The sequence below is a fragment of the Microtus pennsylvanicus genome, chromosome X (assembly GCF_037038515.1).
Source record: "Microtus pennsylvanicus isolate mMicPen1 chromosome X, mMicPen1.hap1, whole genome shotgun sequence".
NCBI classification, from domain to species: domain Eukaryota; kingdom Metazoa; phylum Chordata; class Mammalia; order Rodentia; family Cricetidae; genus Microtus; species Microtus pennsylvanicus.
In genome coordinates this window covers 74,014,847-74,034,690 of record NC_134601.1, presented here as the reverse complement: position 1 = coordinate 74,034,690, position 19,844 = coordinate 74,014,847, and the positions used below count along the sequence as shown (strand labels likewise).

The 19,844-nt window shown below is 34.1% G+C and overlaps 1 protein-coding gene across 1 annotated transcript in view; it reads left to right on the top strand.

The window, feature by feature from the left end:
* The window catches only part of Dach2 (dachshund family transcription factor 2), a 511,747-nt gene that overhangs the window by 426,918 nt on the left and 64,985 nt on the right, over window positions 1-19,844 (top strand). Inside the window, exons 7-8 of the mRNA XM_075956831.1 lie at window positions 9,211-9,346; window positions 11,786-11,869. Coding sequence (XP_075812946.1) covers window positions 9,211-9,346; window positions 11,786-11,869 — 220 coding nt within the window. The remainder of the gene's footprint in view (window positions 1-9,210; window positions 9,347-11,785; window positions 11,870-19,844) is intronic.

The window sequence follows — 19,844 nt, the reverse complement described above, 5'->3', positions numbered from 1 at the left end:
CCTGCCTGGCTACTGACCAATCAGCATTTATTTAAAACATAATAGACAGAATACAGAATTGTTCCACAACAAACATAAATAGTGAAAGTCTAAAATTTGTTTTCCTTATATGTTAACAAATGTTTACAATTATAACCATGCAAGGATATTTGTAGTTGCTCATGAGATATTTTCTTTAAGTAAGACCTATCAATAAAAGTTCATAATGCCAAAACAAAAAACCTTGACAAAATTATATCCTTCCAATAAACATTTTGGGGAAAAAACATAAACTATTTTCGGCAAGTTTTATTTCTGTTGTTATTGTTATATCCTAACATTTTAGATATTATTATCAATATTCAAATCTAGTTAGTGGGATGGCTTATACTTCCCTCTGTATTTTACTAATTGAATTTTTTGTTTGACATCTTCATACATATGTAAAAAAAAAACACCCTAATCACTCTCATCCACTATCCTTCTCCTCACTCCTTACCAATCACTTTACCAAATTCATTTCTCTTTTGTTTGTTTTGTGGCTTCACTAAATTTATACAAAGTACTCTGTACGACTTTGGGTTTGGAACTTTCTATCAGAGCTGGGCACAGTGGTTCACCAAAGCGTATACAGTTAAAGATAATGACTCCTCTTTCAGGATTGCCCAGTAAACGATAGTTATTAGGACAGGATATTGTACCATGATCCTTCTGCCAGATTCATGACTGATTGTTTACAGCACCAGTCTTCTGCTGAACCAGTGAAGGCAGCTGCAAGCTTCTGTGAGTTTGTGTTGGCAATGGCTGCAACATACACAAAGATGACATTTCACAGATCTTCTTGTGTTCTGATTCTTATGTTCTCTCTACCCCCTGTTCATTGTTGATCTCTGAGCTTGTGAGGTTTGTATACATACAGATCAATGAAACTAGATCCTTGTCTTTTATCCTGCACAACACTCAACTTCAAATATATCAAGAACTTTAACATAATAATTGATACTGTGAACCTCTTAGAGAATAATTAGGGAGAATACTTCAAAATAGAGGAGGCGTAGAAAAGAACTTTGTGAATTGGACTCTGGCAGGACATAAGATAAACAATCAATATATGGCATTTCACAGATGTAAAAATCTGTACAGAAAACTTTCAAACAATTAAAGAGAAAGCACCTAAAATGGAAAAGAAACTTTGCCAACTGTTTATAAATCAAGTGGAAGACTTCTTAACAAATGCTAATTTTAAATATATTGTATAAGCGGAGCCTGGTCTTTCATTCACAGCCACCCAGACCTGAATAATCACACAGAACATATATTAATTACAACACTGTTAGGCATTTAGCTCAGGCTTCTTACTGGCTTGCTTTTATATCCTAAAATAACCCATTTCTATTATTCTGTGTATCACCATGAGACTGTGGTTTACCAGGTAAAGTTCTGACGACTGTCTCCTTTGGCAGCTGCATGGCATAGCTCTGACTCTGCCTACATTTTCTCTATATCTTTGTTTGGGTTTTCTGCCTGGCTCTACTAAGCCATTGGGCAAAACAGCTTCTTTAATAACCAATGGTAATAAAACATATTCGTAGCATACAGAGGGGAATCCCACATCATTTCTCCTTTTCTGTCTAAATAAAAGGAAGGTTTTAATTTTAACATAGTAAAATTAAATATAACAAGACAGGTATCATGTAAGAATTAGTTATAATATTTCTTTTTTTAAAAATTTATTTATTTATTAAGGATTTCTGCCTCCTCCCCGCCACTGCTTCCCATTTCCCTCCCCCTCCCCCGATCAAGTCACCCTCCCTCATCTGCTCAAAGAGCAATCAGGGTTCCCTGACCTGTGGGAAGCCCAAGGACCACCCACCTCTATCCAGGTCTCGTAAGGTGAGTATCCAAACTGCCTAGGCTCCCCCTTTCTATCTACTTTATCTTTTATCATAACTAAGAAAAATATAATTATAAATAACTATTCTTCAACTCCATCAAAGACACCAGAAGGATATGTTACCTATGTTAACAGGAAGTACATTGTATGCAACTTCCAAATCTACAGAATTGATAGAGACATCTTTCTGTCTGGACAGTCACCCAAAGTTCTTCTATAACATTGGGGCAGCCTAAAGGCCCATAATATCCAGCAGACTTTTCCATGGAATAGGAACTTAAAGACAGATCTGTTTATATTGGCAGTTTATCAGTCACTTTTATCTGTATCCTGCAGAATGTCTGGAAGACTTTTTCGTGAAACAGGAACCCTGAAAGACTGTCTCACCTTTAGGCAAGTTCAGCGGTCATTTTTTTCTGTGAATTTTGGATGTCCAGGTCATACGGCATACCATTAAGCAGTCCAGGCAATAACAGTTTCTTGCTCAAATAACTAGCCTTATAACATTGAAGGCAAATTCCATAATGAGTTTCTTCAGTGCCCATCAACATCTCTGAAGTAATTTCTGTGGCCAGAAGCAGACAAGTCTCATTGTTGAGAAGTCTAACTTCTTAAAACATTTTAAATGCCATATTCTGTAAGTCTTTGGAGTGCTGAAGTCTGTCTAACTGAAATATATCTCTACATCTAGAGAACCCAACTAATATGACTACATTATAGATGACTATTCATCTGTAATTTTAATTATACATTACACTTTTAAATGAGTTGCACAATCATAATACCTTAAACAAGAGCAGAAATACATATACACAGTGTACCAAAGTCAACCATAAATTTGTATTAGTAGACCAAGATCTATACCAATGCAAAGTATTCATCTCTATAACATATTACCCTTCAAGTGAAAACAAATGTTTATAAACAATATTTGGGAATTTGGGTATAGAATTCTCCAAGATGCTTCCTAATTTTTATTGGGTGAAGTATTTTGGGGGCTTGTGGAATCCTTTCAGGGTGTCTCGGTTCATCAAGCCACATTAGCCTCAAAGGAATCTCCAGATTCTCATCTTCTATGGAAACAAAAGCAGATTCTTATTTACAAAGCACTATATCCTTAGACCTAAATTTTGAAGTCAAGATACCTTTAAAATATATGTTGGTTTACCTTAGTAGTTCCCACAATCAAATGTCTCTCTGAAGTCAAAAACTTTAAAGAACACACAATAGTGTACATAATCCAGACTCTATGTGTATTTTTCATCTTTATGTGGCTTTTATATTATTACTGTTTCTCCTTTAATCTATGTCTGTTTGTATACTTTATATTACTTTTACTGTCTCGTTAAAGACTTCATTTTATTTTTTAACTGTCTATACTTTTTTTCTTCTTTCTCTCAAGCCTATGTACATTTATCAAACACTGTGACCCATTCAGAGACCTTTTTTTTATCTGAATCTGCCTTTATTGTATATCTGTAAACATTTTCTGACAAGAAACACTAATTTTTTTAAAGTGTCAAGTGGGCATGGTTAGGACCAATGTTTGTTCTGCCCTGACCAACATGGTAGAGACATGTTTACCACCTCTGTGAGCTGTGCACATTGTCCCAGCTCCAGGGACTCAGCAGGCCTTTGTCATGCATTAAGCAGTTTGTAAAATACTGCTCACAGACCCCATTTAAATGCAGGACCTCCTGAAAGAGACAGTTTGTTTTTCCAGCATGAACCAGAATGTCAGATCTTAAAAGAAGTCATGCAATTTTTTGCCGTTACCACTGAGTCATAAAGACTTCTCTTAAAGGAGCCATGCTTCTACTTGCTGCCAGCAGAGTCTATCTGAAAAATTGTGACTACCAAGAAGCTGTACTTAACTCTGTTCTTTTATGTCTAGAATTCCTTCCCAAGCTCTCTCAGTTTTTATGTGGATGTAGTTTCCCCTCATTGGCATGCCATTTTATAGGTGGAGACTGCTTGTTCATTTCACCGGCCACCTGGACACAAATAATCAAACAGAAGCTATATAAATTGTAACACTGCTTGGCATATAAACTCAGGATTCTTATTGTCTCTTATATCTTAAAATAACCCATTTCTATTATTCTGTGTATCACCACAAGGCTGTGGATTACTGGGTAAAGTTCCTGTGACTGTCTTCTTGGGCAGCTCCATGGCATAGCTCTAATTCTGCCTACTTTCTATATCTCTGTTCAGATTTTCTGCCTCGCTTTACTCTAAGGTGATTAGATGAAACAGCTTCTTTAATAACCCATGGTAATAAAATGTATTCATAGCATACAGAGGGGACTCTCACATCAATATTGAGCCTTATTATCCCTCATATAGCATTATGTATTTTCTCACTACAGTATTTGTATGGATGCTTCTCCAGTGTTCTTTTATTCGTGATGTTGTAATTTTTTACAAAGCATTGAAGAAGTTTAATATCTTTCATTGTCAGTTGGATTATCCTGTTTTTCCAAACAATCAACAATATTAACCATTAAAATCATTCCACTAGTATTATAGTAGGATAATAATGGTGTGTTTGTGTGTGTGTTTCCTTACATAACAACACACTGATGTTGCTTCTTCAGTTATAATTTTCACAGCAGCTGCTATATTCTATTTTTGTCTATTCACTTCGATGTCCATTGAAAATAGATATAATTAAATTATATACATTTATGCAAATTTTCAATATTAGAGATAAAAGACAATAAATTATTTGTATTTTCAGTGCATATTCTGTCCTAAGACTATTAATATTATAATACAATAAAGTCAAAATTTTGGTCTCACATATTCAGTTACTATTATTTTAATATTTTATTTATTTTTATTTTTGTGTATTGATGTTTTTCCTGTATGAATGTCTGTATATAATGTCTATGCCTGGTGTCAATGGAGGCCCAAAGAGATTGTTGGACTCCCTGTGACTGGAGTTATAAACAGTTGTGACCCATAATGTGGGTGCTGGATTCATTCCACATCCTCTGGAGGGACAGCCTGTACTCTTAATTACTAAGACATCTCTCAATCCTCACATACAAAATTGTTTTCATTAATGGATGTGTGCACAAGTGTGTGTTCATACATAACTACTATGTGGAAAACATGTATTACCAAATATGACAAGCAAGATTGAATTTTTGTCTTATGAACTTCCAGTCTCTCCAATGCTGTAAGAATTTGTGGTCTAAAAGCTCTATAGATCTTCTAAGTTTCCCCATATATCCCTCTAAACTATGGAAATGTTTTTCTTTGGTAAATGTTTCTATCTGTTTTGCTCTATACATTTCTTTGGATTGTGCCTAAGTTTTACTGGTAAAGCTATAGATTTGGCTGTATATTATACATTTTAGAATCTTGTTTTAAGACTTACAAACTAGAGAAATGTATTGAAAATGTACTATTTACAATATTTTTAGTGCAAATAATTTAGGTGTATACTAAGTATCTACAACTCATTTCAGTAAAATTATTTAATTTTACCTAAATGCTAAGTAATAATTAAAATGCAACTTTATTTCTTTTTAATTTTTATTTATTTATTATAAATTTCCACCTCCTCCCATCCTCCCATTTCCCTCCCCCTCCCCCCACTTCCCCTCCCCCTCGCTTTCCAGTCCTCAGAGAAGTCAGGGTGCCCTGCCCTGTGGAAAATCCAGGCCCCCCCCTCTCCATCCAGGTCTAGCAAGGTATGCATCCAAACAGACTAGGCTCCTAAAAAGCCAGTACATGCAGTAGAATCAAAATCCAGTGTCATTATCATTGGCTTCTCAGTCAGCACTCATTGTCGGCCACATTCAGAGAGTCTGATTTGATCACATGCTCATTCAGTCCCAGTCCAGTTGGCCTTGGTGAGCTCCTATTAGATCAGTCCCACCATCTCACTGGGTGGACTCACCCCTTGTGGTCCTGACTTTCTTGCTCATGTTCTCCCTTCTTCTGCTCTTCATCTGGGCCTTGGGAGCTCAGTCCAATGCTCTAATGTTTGTCTCTGTCTCTATCTCCATCCACTGCCAGATGAAGGTTCCTTATCAATGGCTTCTCAATCAGCCCTCCCATTTCAGCCATGATAAGCCTAACATAATATTCTCAGTCATATCTGCAATCTCCCTTTGACTATGTAATATAATATATAATATTTAATCAGGTTCCTGGCAATTGAGAAATAACATAGACATCTTTGAAAGGAAAGTGGCATTATTATGCCTGCTGAAATGACAGATATTGTAAAATATTAACTACTACTAATATAGTAATAACTTCTAATGGCCATTTCATTATCTTAATTTAAAAAAGTTTTTCTTCAGGAGTTTAGAAATTTTGGGGATGTCATGCAATATCAATATGAAAATAAACAAGCACAAACTTGATAATCTATTTCTTAACATTATGAAGATTTGAATCTTGTTGATGTAATTATATAAAATTAGAGTATGTAGTGTAAGGAATTTATTATGGATGAAGTAAGTACTTTATAGAACATCTACATGTATATTGATGAATCATATTTATTCTATATGTGCATAAACAGTACAATTTAGTTGTTGTATTATTCATATTAACTTAGTGTTCAGATTGAACTGAAAATATAAAATTCATAAACATTAAATAGCCTCAGTGTTTTATAAAATTTTATAATAATGAATCCTACACGTCATACCAGATACCATTAGAGCTTATAAATGATTTGGTTTTTATTAAGATTTTTTTATTTAAAACATGAAAAGCTAAGCAATACTAAAGAATTGACATTAGTGGACACTTTTGTCAGTTTATAAAACACAGTATTGCAGTTTGTGATTGTTAAAATATTTTGTTGAAAGAAATCAACATACGTCAGCTCTTAATTCTGATACCTTGAAGCCTATAGTTTCCAAATATTCCCACATTCAGACCAGCTACGCATGTTGTATCAGGTGCACCATGTAGCACTTTTTCCAGAGTTCTTAGGGATATGTACTTGTAATTGATACTTAATTGGAAATAATGTTACTCTTCAGACCTTGGCATGAATCTTTATCAGTATAGACATTTGTGATAAAAATAACTATCACACCATACCTATATTTACAATTATTTATGACTTCTCTCTCTCTCCCCACCTGTACATGTACTCCTTTTGATACCAGATGTTTACATTGCATTGAATGTGTATCTCAACTGCTTTTTTCTTTTCTAATTTTTCTTAGTCAGAATCTCTCATTGAAATTAGAATTCACTGATCAGTGACCTCCAGTCTCTGTCCTTGGTATTCTTGGCATGATTCATGTTGACATGCCAGATTCTTTTATATGGAGTTTTGTATTTGATCTCAGGTCCTTAATCATAATTTGACACACTGAGGTATTTCTCTATGTTCCTATTTATGCAATTTTAAGGATGAAAACTGAACCTACATTCCTTAGATCCACTCACCACCTTCTTTTTTTTCTTTTTTTTTAATTTATTTTTTTTAATTAAAAATCTCTGCCTCCTCCCCGCCTCCGCCTCCCATTTCCCTCCCCCTCCCCTGCTCCTCTCCCCTCCCTCTCCAGTCCCAAGAGCAGTCAGGGTTCCCTGCCCTGTGGGAAGTCCAAGGTTCTCCCCCCTCCATCCAGGTCTAGGAGGGTGAGCACCCAAACAGCCTAGGCTCCCACAAAGCCAGTATGTGCAGTAGGATCAAAACCCAGTGCCATTGTTCTTGGCTTCTCAGCAGCCCTCATTGTCCACCATGTTCAGAGACTCTGGTTTTATCCCACGCTTTTTTAGACCCAGTCCAGCTGGCCTTGGTGAGTTCCCAATAGATCAGCCCCATTGTCTCCGTGTGTGGGTGCACCCCTTGCGGTCCTGACTTCCTTGCTCATGTTCTCCCTCCTTCTGCTCTTCATTTAGACCATGGAAGCGCAGTCCGGTTCTGCAATGTATATCTCTGTCTCTATCTCCTTCCATCGCCAGATGAAGGTTCTATGATGATATGCAAGATATTCATCAGTATGACTATAGCGTAGGGCCATTTCAGGCTCCCTCTCCTCAGCTGCCCAAGGAACTAGCTGGGGACATCTCCCTGGACACCTGGGAACCCCTCTAGGGTCAAGTCTCTTGCCAACTCTAAAATTGGCTCCCTTAATTAAGATATATACTTCCCTGCTCCCATATCTACCCTTCCTTTATCCCAACCATCCCATTCCCCCAAGTTCTTCCCATGCTACCCCTTTCATTTTTCTCTCCCATCTACCCTTTCCCCCATCCCACTCCACCCCCAATTCCCAGTTTTTGCCCTGCAATCTTGTCTACTTCCAATATCCAGGAGGATAACTATATGTTCTTCTTTGGGTTCACCTTCTTATTTAGCTTCTCTAGGATCACGAATTATAGGCTCAATGTCCTTTTTGGCTAGAAACCAATTATGAGTGAGTAGATCCCATGTTCATCTTTTGGGGTCTGGCTTACCTCACTGAGAAGTTTCTGTAAAGCAAAGGACACTGTCACTAAGACAAAAAGGCAACCCACTGACTGGGAGAAGATCTTCACCAATCCCGCAACAAAGGTCTGATCTCCAAAATATATAAAGAACTCAAGAAACTAGACTTTAAAATGCTAATTAACCCAATTACAAAATGGGGCAGAGAATTCTCAACAGAAGAAGTTCAAATGGCCAAAAGACACTTAAGGTCATGCTCAACTTCCTTAGCAATCAGGGAAATGCAAATCAAAACAACTTTGAGATACCATCTTACACATGTCAGAATGGCTAAAATCAAAAACACCAATGATAGCCTTTGCTGGAGAGGTTGTGGAGGAAGGGGTACACTCATCCATTGCTGGTGGGAATGCAAACTTGTGCAACCACTTTGGAAATCAATGTGGTGATTTCTCGGGAAATTCGGGATCAACCTACCCCTGGACCCAGCAATACCACTCTTGGGAATATACCCAAGAGATGCCCTATCATATTACAAAAGCATTTGTTCAACTATGTTCATAGCAACATTGTTTGTAATAGCCAGAACCTGGAAACAGCCTAGATGCCCTTCAATGGAAGAGCGGATGAAGAAAGTGTGGAATATATACATATTAGAGTACTACTCAGCGGTAAAAAACAATGACATCTTGAATTTTGCATACAAATGGATGGAAATAGAAAACACCACCATCTGTTATTTAACTCTAATTACATGGCATTAATTTCTCAAAAAATATGTTTTAAGTATTTAAGTCCATTTCTTGTTCTGTGTACACTTCCAGGATAAGTGAGAGGTGAATATTTCCAATGATATTGCCAAAACCATCTGGATAATATCAGTGAATATGTGAACTGAATTATTTTGTGTTTCATTTTGTATCAGGAGCGGATCCCAGAAAGTCCTTCTCCTGCTCCCTCTCTGGAAGAGAATCATTGCCCTGGGAGTCAGACTTCCTCCCACCCAAGCAGCAGTGTGTCCAGCTCTCCATCCCAGATGGATCATCATTCAGAGAGAATGGGTGAGTGTTTGGCCGGAAACAAGCAATTGGGAGTCAGTGTTTCAGGCAATTTCATACACCACAACTCTGACAAGAGGAAGATCCTGGAGGAACTGGCACTTCTTTCATATAAATGGCTTTTGAAGTAATACAGGCAATAGTGGAACATATCAGAATATGTTTTCCCTGAAAGGCCTTCCTTTATTGTGACCCTCAATTTCATGGGACTGATAAATACCATGAGATTGTTTGATACAATATAAATCTCAGATGAATATGTTGATATGTACCATCTTCTACAGTTACAACATGCACAGCATCTCTGTGATATTTGAGATAAGATATCCTTCAGACAGTCATTTAAAAATAGCTAAAAAGAAAATCAATATACACTATGCCATAATGTTGAAGAATAGTTTTCCTCTACATTTTTGATTCTTAAGTTTTAGATCTTATAGATTAATTGGGATAGGGACTATGTGAAACTTGAATTTGTCCACAGGACTTTTATAGTAGCTATCTTTAAATTTGTTTTGGTAGACCATTTAAACATTATTTGTTCTTTTGCCTATAATATGGAAATATTTAATTCCTTGCCTGTTGCACCGAATTATTGTGAGATCATATAACATTGACTCTGTGGGAAAAACATCACTTTATAAAGTAAAAGGACTGAGAAATATATAAGGTGATACATATGTTTTTGCTTTTTTACTTTGCTTAATATTTTATTCTCTGTGATTTTACTTATCTATACAAATTTTTATTGTCAGGAGCAATCAGCTATAATAAATTCTCAGTTTAAATAATTATGGATTGTTTTTGTTTGTTAAAATGGACATAACTCTTTAATGTCTACACAATTCAGTATCCAATGTATATATTTCCTTGAAGGAAAATGATTTCTGCTTTTTTGTCAACAGCCTGTCTTTGGTAATGTTTTATGTCCTCTAGATTACTATAGCTCATAGTAGTACTTATTTTAGGATCTCTCAAAACACTAAAATTTGAAGGAGGAAAGGAATTTCAGAGATTAGGATATGTGTTCCATTCTAGAACTGTGCTATGAAAGGATAAAGATCATTTCTCCTTGATGGAACTTCATCCAAATCTATGTGTTTCAGTGTTATATATTGTCTTTCTTTCTAGGTCAATAGTTAGCTCAGTGAGTCTTAAAGAAAGATCTATATTATAAGCACTTGTGGACTTTTTTCAGTACACTATGAATTTAATTCACTTGATCTTGAACATAGCTTGAGAAGAAACATGTTTTTATTTTCAGTATCTCCTTGGGAGATTCTAATGACCAGTATGCTTGAAGTTCCTGGTCTTTAGTTAACTAATTTTTATTACAAAAAGAGGTATTTAATCTTTCCTCTAGTTTATGGACACAGACTAACTAGTTGTTACTAACTTGAGGAATATTGTTACAGGAAATCTAAGCAAGAGAAGAAGCTATAACTGAATAATTTTAATAAATCAAGAAACTAAAGCATATATTATGCTATTGAGATAATTTGGTACTAGGATACTGAAAGAAAATGGGAAAGGTATCTATATAATTTATATCTCTGAAGGAGAAAGAAAATCAATTATTGAGTGCAGGATAAAAGTTGAACACATAGGTAAATATATTTACTAAATCATATGGCCTAAGAGAAAGTATAACATACACTCCAAAGTAAAAATAAATATTTTGTAAGCAACTTAATATCTTAGAAAATTATTGGAAAATAGTGTATATGTAATTCAAATGACAGTGATTGGTTACTGTAAGCACATTTCACAGCTGCCCAAGCATGATAGAAATGTTATCTACAATTGAATGGAAACATTTAATAGATTTTAGCTGTAAAGTGACTGTATCTTATTTATAGAGCTGTAATGTTTCAATGACATATCTACATAGAATGAAATGATAAATTGCAAATTAGTATGTTCTGCTTCCTTGAGTATAAGTGTTTTGCAAAGACTCACAATAAGTGCCAGAAAATTATATTTTGCTGTCAATTTAAAATATATTTGGAAAAATTTCACAGTAAGTTAAAGGCAAAATTATTTTAATCTCATAGTATATTAATTCTTCTATAAATCCATAAATAAACATAAATGCATAAATATAAAAATTATAGATATCCTGAAATATTTTGAATAAAGCATTAGTTATGGAGCTAAATACTAATTTGTGCATTCATTTTAAAAGAAAAAATACATACATGATTTAAATAGTATGTATTACCAACAGTGCTAATACTAAATGTAAATGATACTTTAAAAACCACTTGATTAATCATCTTACTTATTTGCAAGATACCTGGATATCACCCAAATATTTCTTTTGTTATAGGACTATTTAAAATATATATAAATTGTTGGATTATGTTAGCTATTTATGTGCTTCTGAGAATTTCTATGCCTATTTTGCATGAAAGTATACCCAGTTCCCTTTTTCATTTTTAGTTATGATACCCAACAATAGAGAAGAACTTATTGTTGACCAAGATAATGGACAAACCATAAAAATATTCCAAAGGGATAATAAAGGTAAAATGATTTTGGCTTATTTGATATATGTATGAGTAAATGCCACATACAGTAAATGCCACATTGTTGTGTAGTCAAGTTAGAGTAGATTAATACTGTCATTTTCTAAAAAATATAAATTTGGACATTTCAATTTAAACTTTACCAAGATACTTTATTGAGTACTTATTTTGGGGTATAGATGGTTATGCCCTCAACCTGGTTTATGATCTGCTGAAGCATATAACTTAAAGTATGTCTTTGTAAAGAATAGGGAGTAGAACATTTTCAAGTGATTCTCCCTTGAACTGAAAGCTAAAGACATGAAAATACAGGAGGATATATAATCATTTGTTATAAGCTATGCATTATTGCTGCTACACTGAGTTGGATAGTAACTTATACTTTTGCATCAGTTCACTAAATGATCTACTTTTACTTTATAGAAGGATATATTTTCTTTCTCTAATAAAATTTCCATATTATTCAGGACACAAGATTCACTTTGATGCATAATTAATGAAAAATTGCGTCTTTCTTCTGGAGGCTTAACTTGCTTCATTATTACCTAGATGAGCATTTTAGCTGTAATTTAGTAAAGTGTATGATTGTAATTTCACTGATGCATGGTTGGTTTCCTTGCCACATGTTTAGTATTTTCTTAGCCAGACACGGAAAGACTATACCCTTTGGGACTGCACTGTGCATATGATTGATTGCGGAATAGTTGTCAGAAAGGAGCAAGTCAGGTTCGGTATATTAGAGCTTAAACTCTTAGGCAGGTAATGAAATTCTAGTTAAGAATAAAACTTCACTCATAATCCAACAATTTGTTCCTGAGACCAATTTTATTTTGGAAGGCAGAACACTTTAAACACTGCTGGAACATGAGGATATACACACATTACATTTTTTTTCCATAAAACACATAGTTGAATGTATTTCCTTTTCAATTGCTTTCAAATGGCAAGTTTGGTCATATACTGATGAGGACATTAGTAGACAGTAGCTAGCATGTTAAACTACATTCAAGTTATAATGGAATGTTTTCCTTAAAAAATGATTTTTCCTATCCACTTCTACCCATTGTACTTGAGATAGTAAGGCAAAATGTATTTTACTCAAATAGGCTTCAGTTATTGAAAGGGAACAAGTTACTGTGTAACTCTTATCATTTATTAAGTATGACAAGTAAGCAGTTTATACAACTGTAGCAAACATATGCTTTCACATCTGCTTTGAATAATATCATAATGATTTTAAAGATGATTTATAGCTCTGGAAATTATAAAATGCAAATACTACCATTATTACCAAAATTCAAAAAATGAAGAAATGCTATTTTTTTTCATATAACCTACTGTTTTTTTTGCACATGGCAAAACTGTTGTTACTATTATAATACATGTCTCAAATGATAAATTTTTGCATGGGATTTTAATAAGTGAGCGTGTAAAAGTTTATGCATTCTAGGATTTCCTGACAGTAAAGTCCATTCAGACTGCATCCAAAATGACTTACCAAACTGACAATTTTATTTGAATTAAATGGTATAACTAAACTGACGAGTCATTGAAATTGAGTGTTTGATTTTATTTTTCTGTAGATTTTGCTAAGTAAAGTAACCAAGTTAACTATTTATTATGACTTTGTGTCACACAGTTCCTTTGATGGTGACTTCATCATCTTTTTACCTCTAAGATCCCTCAGTAAAGAAAACTAGGACCACAGTATTCAATTGAGGAAACTTAGTAAGCTTTGTTTCACAGGTCTTTCTCAGAATCTTGCAGATTTACTTTTATTCTTTTATTATTTTATGGAATTATTACATGTAAGTTTGTGGAGCACTGTCATGATTAAATACAATGTTTTTTAATAACTTCATGAGTATTTCTACTGTTATTTCTTATGTCATATATCATTTCCCTGAAGATTAGTAATATGGAACCTCTTATCTATCTATTAACTTTCTTTAAATGTTTCTTACTTTGTCCACTTTCTAATTGAATCGGTATAGTACAGAGGTTATTGAGATTGAGAATATTTGACAGAAATATTGGTATATTGTAAATGTATATTGCTTATATATAAAAATATTTAGAGGGGAGGTACGCAATCAAGGTCCAGGATGTTATGTTTATTTTAGTTTAGAACTACTAAGTATAAAATAGAATGGGATCAAACTGGACCCTCTGAATGTGGCTGACAATTGGGGCAGACTGAGAAGCCCATGATGATGGCACTGGGATTTGTCTCTACTGCATGTACTGGCTTTTGGGGATCCTATTCTATTTGGATGCATACCTTCCTCAGCCTGGATGGAGTGGGTAGGGCATTGAACTTCCCACAGGGCAGGGTAACCTGCCCTCTCTTAGGACTGGAGGGGGAGAGTGAGCTGGGGAGCAGAAGGGAAGTGGGAGGAGGAGAGGAAGTGAAAATTTTGATTGGTTTTATTTGTAAAATAATAAAAATAATCTGCTGAAAAATGTACAAAAATTTTGTGAAAAAATAGGAAAATTATGTCTCATCTTGGTCTTTAGTTTTTATTATATATTTTTGTTGATATTCTGATCATGATTTCTCCTATCCCAACTTGCTGTTCTTTATTAACTAATGTTTTTTACAAAGTTAAATTTTCCTTGACTCAATACATAAATAAGCTTCTCTTACTTAGAACATAGTTATAATCTTAAAATGGTAAAACAGAATAATTTGACATAACCTAGGTTTTGTGTGTTAGTTTGTTTTTGCTTGTATTAATGACTTGTAACACCATTGTCCCGGGTAGCCATGCAGGCCACTCGGAATGACATGGCTCACGTGGGAGGATGGCCCTCAGACACTAACATTGTCCCAGATCTTGGGCATCCACACAACCTTCAGTGGTAAGAGGAACCTTGGATATGAACACAGATCCTACCTGCAGTAGGGCCGTGGCTTTCTGCTGGAATTCTGGCCTGGATGTTACCATGGCATCGGGTAGCAGTGTAAGCCACTGAGATCTGTCTGTGTATCTCTTGCTATAGCATGTCTGAAAATTTTAAGATGTCATTATTTTTTTACCACTGTGTAATACTCCATTGTGTAAATGTACCACACTTTCCCTATCTAGTCTTTGGTTGAGGGACATCTAGGTTGTTTCCAGGTTCTGGCTATAACAAATAATGGTGCTATAAACATAGTTTAGCACATGTTCTTTTGGTATAATTGAGCTTCCTTTGGGTATATACCCAAAAGTGGTATTTCTGGGTCTTGAGGCAGATTCTTTTCTAAGAAATTGCAATACTGATTTCCAAAGAACAAATTTGCACTCCCAGCAGCAATGGAAGAGTATTTTCCTTACCCCACATAAACTGTCATCAGTGTTTTGATCTTTGCCTTCTGACAGGTGTAAGATGGAATCTCATAATTGTTTTCACTTTCATTTCTCTGATGGCTAAGGATCTTGAGCATTTCCTTAGGTGTCTTTCAACCATTTGAGATTCATCTATTGAGAGTTCTCTGTTTAGGTCTGTACCCCATTTTTATTGGATTATTTGTTCTTTTTATGTCAAGTTTCTTGAGTTCTTAGTAAATTTTGAAGATAAAGGGACACATTTCAAAAATAAATTTTATGTGTACCATTTTCTGCTTCAGTATGGAAACATATAATTGTAATTTTTTCTTAACATATTGATAGAATTATTTACTGAAACCCTTTATGCTTATAGGTTTTTAATTTAATCTATTTGTTTTTGGAAGTTTGCATTTGGAATCTTTGGGTCATGGCTTTCTTATCTTTAATTTTAATAATAATTTTGAATTGAAATAGATTTACATTGCTTTCTCCCTTCCTTTCATTCCTGAAGATCCTTCTAGTGACCTTCTCTTGAACCTAACATGTTTACCAACTCTTAAGTTCATAGATTTTTTTTATTATATATATATATATAATTTTGATTATTATATATATGTACATATATATATATATATATGGCTTGTATGCACAAATATATAAATATGACCTGTTGGGACTATTTTTATTGTTTATGTGTATATGTCTTCAGAAAAACTTATAAGTAGTATCATCCCTGGATGAGGCCAGCAGTCAATTTTTGCCTATAATTCTTTGCCTAGTGTTGGGACCAAAGAAGTGGTCTTGGGTTGGGAATAGCAGGATACAGGTGATATGAAGTAGGAAGCAGAGAAAAGATGACAGGGAACAAATAACACCATGGTTGTTTATTAAAGTTTTAAGGAGTTATTTTATATTTGCCTAACTTTTACACAATATATATTCGTGTGTGTGTGTGAGTGTGTGTGTGTGTGTGTGTGTGTGTGTGTGTTAAAATAAGTTAAGCTACTTGGGCTGACAATACTCCCCCACAGAAACCATAGACCAGCCAAATCCCTGGAATGAGAAACCTTCATTCAAAGTGTTGGCTAGGGCAATCAAAATGACTCCCAAAACAATATAGACTATCAATGTAGCCATTATTTCCCTTTTACGGGTTGAAGTTGGGCCCCTATTGCTGAAGACACCAGATGTTTAGGACAAAGGACCCAAATAACTCCAGCTCTATCTGACTTGCAAGACTCTTTACTGTGTTCTAGCTTCTATGGTTCTATGCAAGCTGTTTATCCAGTCCGTAGCCAGCAGCAACACCTATGATCCATGACAATTACCAGCATGGCAAGATTGCATAAAAGTAGAGTAAATGACACTCACATGTCAGTGTAAGTATAAATATTTTATTGTAGGGAACTTTTCAAAGTGGAGACTCATTTTTTACTGATTACAGAAATATTCAGATTAATTTTCATATTTTACATGCTTTAATAGTGTTCCCAATATTCTCACTATGCTCTTAGTATATGAAGGACCATTAGTAATGTTCCTGTTTGGATGTTGGAGGTTTTTTTTTCTTGTTTTCTCAATATAGAAAAGCTTTTAAATTTTATTGATTGTTTTCAAAGAAGTACATTTGATTTGTATTTATTTAAAAAAATCATTGATTTCTATACTTATCCTTATTTTTTCTTTCTGTTTGATTTGATTTGATATTCCAATTTATTTTAGTTTCATATGGTAGGAATTTAGATGTCTGGTCTTATAATTTTGTATTAGCCTGTATGCATATTTAATAAATAATTCTTTCTTCTCAGAATTGTGTCACTGAATTTTAGTGTGTTAGAGTCAGTTTGCAATGACATGACAATGATAATTGAAATAAACACCATGACATAATTAATTACTTAATTTGTATTGTGGCAAAAAGAGGTTTAAGTTCATGGTCACTTATTTATATTGCTCCTGGATCCATATATAGGTCAAATATTTGTATGAAGAACACGTGGTAAAGTGCTCCCCTTATCGAGTCCAGGAAGCATAGACAGAGGGAAATCTGAATGAAGATTCTTGGTTGTCTTCAAAAGTATGCTTCTCATACCTTGATTTTCTTTTACCTTTTAAAATTTCTGTTAGTTTCCACTGATAATATCAGTTAGGTAGCAAGCATTTAACACATGAGTTTTAAGAGGGCACATACGCTCTAAACCACTACATTTTACTTATTGCCCTCAGAGGCTAATGTCCGTCTCTAAGCCAAAAATGCATTTAGTCCATCCCCCAAAACTCCAAAAGTCTTAAAGTTTCAGCTTTATTTTGTAGTCCACTATCAAAGCCTTATTTAATATTCAATAAAAAGCATAGTCTGACTAAAGAATAAAAGAAAGTTCTACAATTCTAAGATACAATGAAAAGGGGCAAAAGTCTCCATTAGAAAACTGAATAATTGGAAAACAGCACTGGTGAATTGGACCAAACTCAGCAATATAGTGATTAAATCCTATAGCTCCATGTCTGTATCCTAGAAACATGATAAAATGATGTGAGCTCCAAAGACCTTGGAATAGTCATCCCTAGAGCTTGCTAATTGCAGCCTTCTTGGCTTCTCTCTTATGTGGCTTTTACATACTCTTTGCAGTTTTTTGGTAGATTATTCTTTTTTTAGAACCTTAAGTCCACCTTGAATCTTAGGCTTCAGACTCAAAGCTTAGTGCACTGCAAACACATTGGCTGGCATCTTAATTTTTCTTTCAGTTTACAAAGAGACACTTCTCATAGTTACAATTCTTATATTCTGCATGTCCGCAAACCAAGTTTCATGTTAATAATGTAGAGTTCTGCCATTGGATATAGAAATAGTTGGGTCACCATGGGATATGATTACAGTAGCTTATTTCCTATCCTGCTAAGCATGGCAAAAATATTTCTGGGGCTGTTGTTACAAATTGGCCTGTACAAGCTATATTCACGATTAAAATTTTCACAGTTTTAAACATTTGACCTTTTGATAGATGAGGCCTTCCTATTTTATGAGATGCCATCAAGGAATATTTAATATTTCTCTGTTATAACGAAACTTATTTTTAATAGTGTTAATTTTTTAGTCAACTGCACCCAACTTAGCCCAAGATTCTCTTTTTTTTTCTCTCTCTCCATATATATATGTATATATATGTATATGTATATATATATACATACATACATATATATGATTTGTATATATGTTTCTTGTTTCTTTCTGGCCAAGCTTAAAGGATTTATTAATCATTATAGTGTACCTTTTGTTCAATTTCTTTTTGGTGTTTTATTTATTTTAATTAGTTAATCAATTTTATATATTCTTCTGCCATATATTCTATCCTGATCACAGCTCCCAAGTTCTCAGCATCAATTTGGTTAAAAGCAATCAGCATTGTACCATGCTACTGTATAAATGCTGTGCTTCTTTGAAACTAGCACTGTCTGAATGTTAACCTATTGCATGGATATACCATATTTGCTTCTCTATCCATCATATTTTAGCTATCATATTTAGTGTTGAATTTTTTGACTTATGCTTTATTTTATCTTGTACATTCAACTGGGAATTGAATTTATGGATCTTATAACTCAATGTGATAATTGCTTAGAACAATGTCACATTGTTTTCAAAAGTATCTGCAATATTTTGCCTTATTTGAAGTCTATACATGTTCTTAATTCTTGCTGTTCTCCTGAACTCTTACTATTGTCTACTGTCTGTCATTTTAATAATAACAGATTGTGGATATGAGCTTATCTCATTGGATGTTTGACTTGAATTTCCTGATAAAGATGTTTTAGTATGTTTTCTTGTACTTATGGTTCACCCACATATCTTTGAAGAAATATCTGCCTAAATTTTTTATTTATTTGTGAGTTTGGAAGTTTGTATTTTGTTTTTGCAGCTGTAGATTTTACTTGTGTGTTCTAAATCATAAGAGTCTTTTAAGATGTAATTTTAAAATATCTCACATCACTTTATTAACTATTACTTTTTCACCTTTCACAATATTATTTGATAAAAATTTTAAGCTGGGAGAGATCAATATTTCTGTCTTTTGTGTTACCACTTATGGTGAAGTATCAAAGAATCTTTTGCAAGATACAATGCAAGAATATATATTATTCCCTTTTTTCTAAGTCTTTTAACTTTAGATCTTACACTTAGATTTACGGTCCTCTTCGAATTATTGTATTTGCTGATGGCTAATCGACTGGTTTCATTCTTTTGCATTCAGATATCCAATTATCTCGGTACCATTTGTTGAACAATTTTCTCTACTGAATTGAGTTGGCACTATTATCAAAAAAATCACTTGACCATCAAAATAAGGGTTGATTTCTTGACTGAATTCTATTCTAAGGTCTATATCTATTCTTATGCTAGTATTAGCATGTTTTGAACATTGTATCTTTATAAGAAAGATTGTAATTGGGAAATGCGAGTCCATTTTTAAACCAGGATTGTTTTGTGTTCTATATATTTCCATGAGAATTCGAGAATCACTTTCAGTACCAACTTCTGCTCAAAGGCCTGTTAAAATTTTGATGAGGATAATGCTGTTACTGGAAACAAATTTGGTAGAATTTTCCATCTTAACATTATATATTGTGATACATGAACATAAAATGTCTCTTTAGGATCTC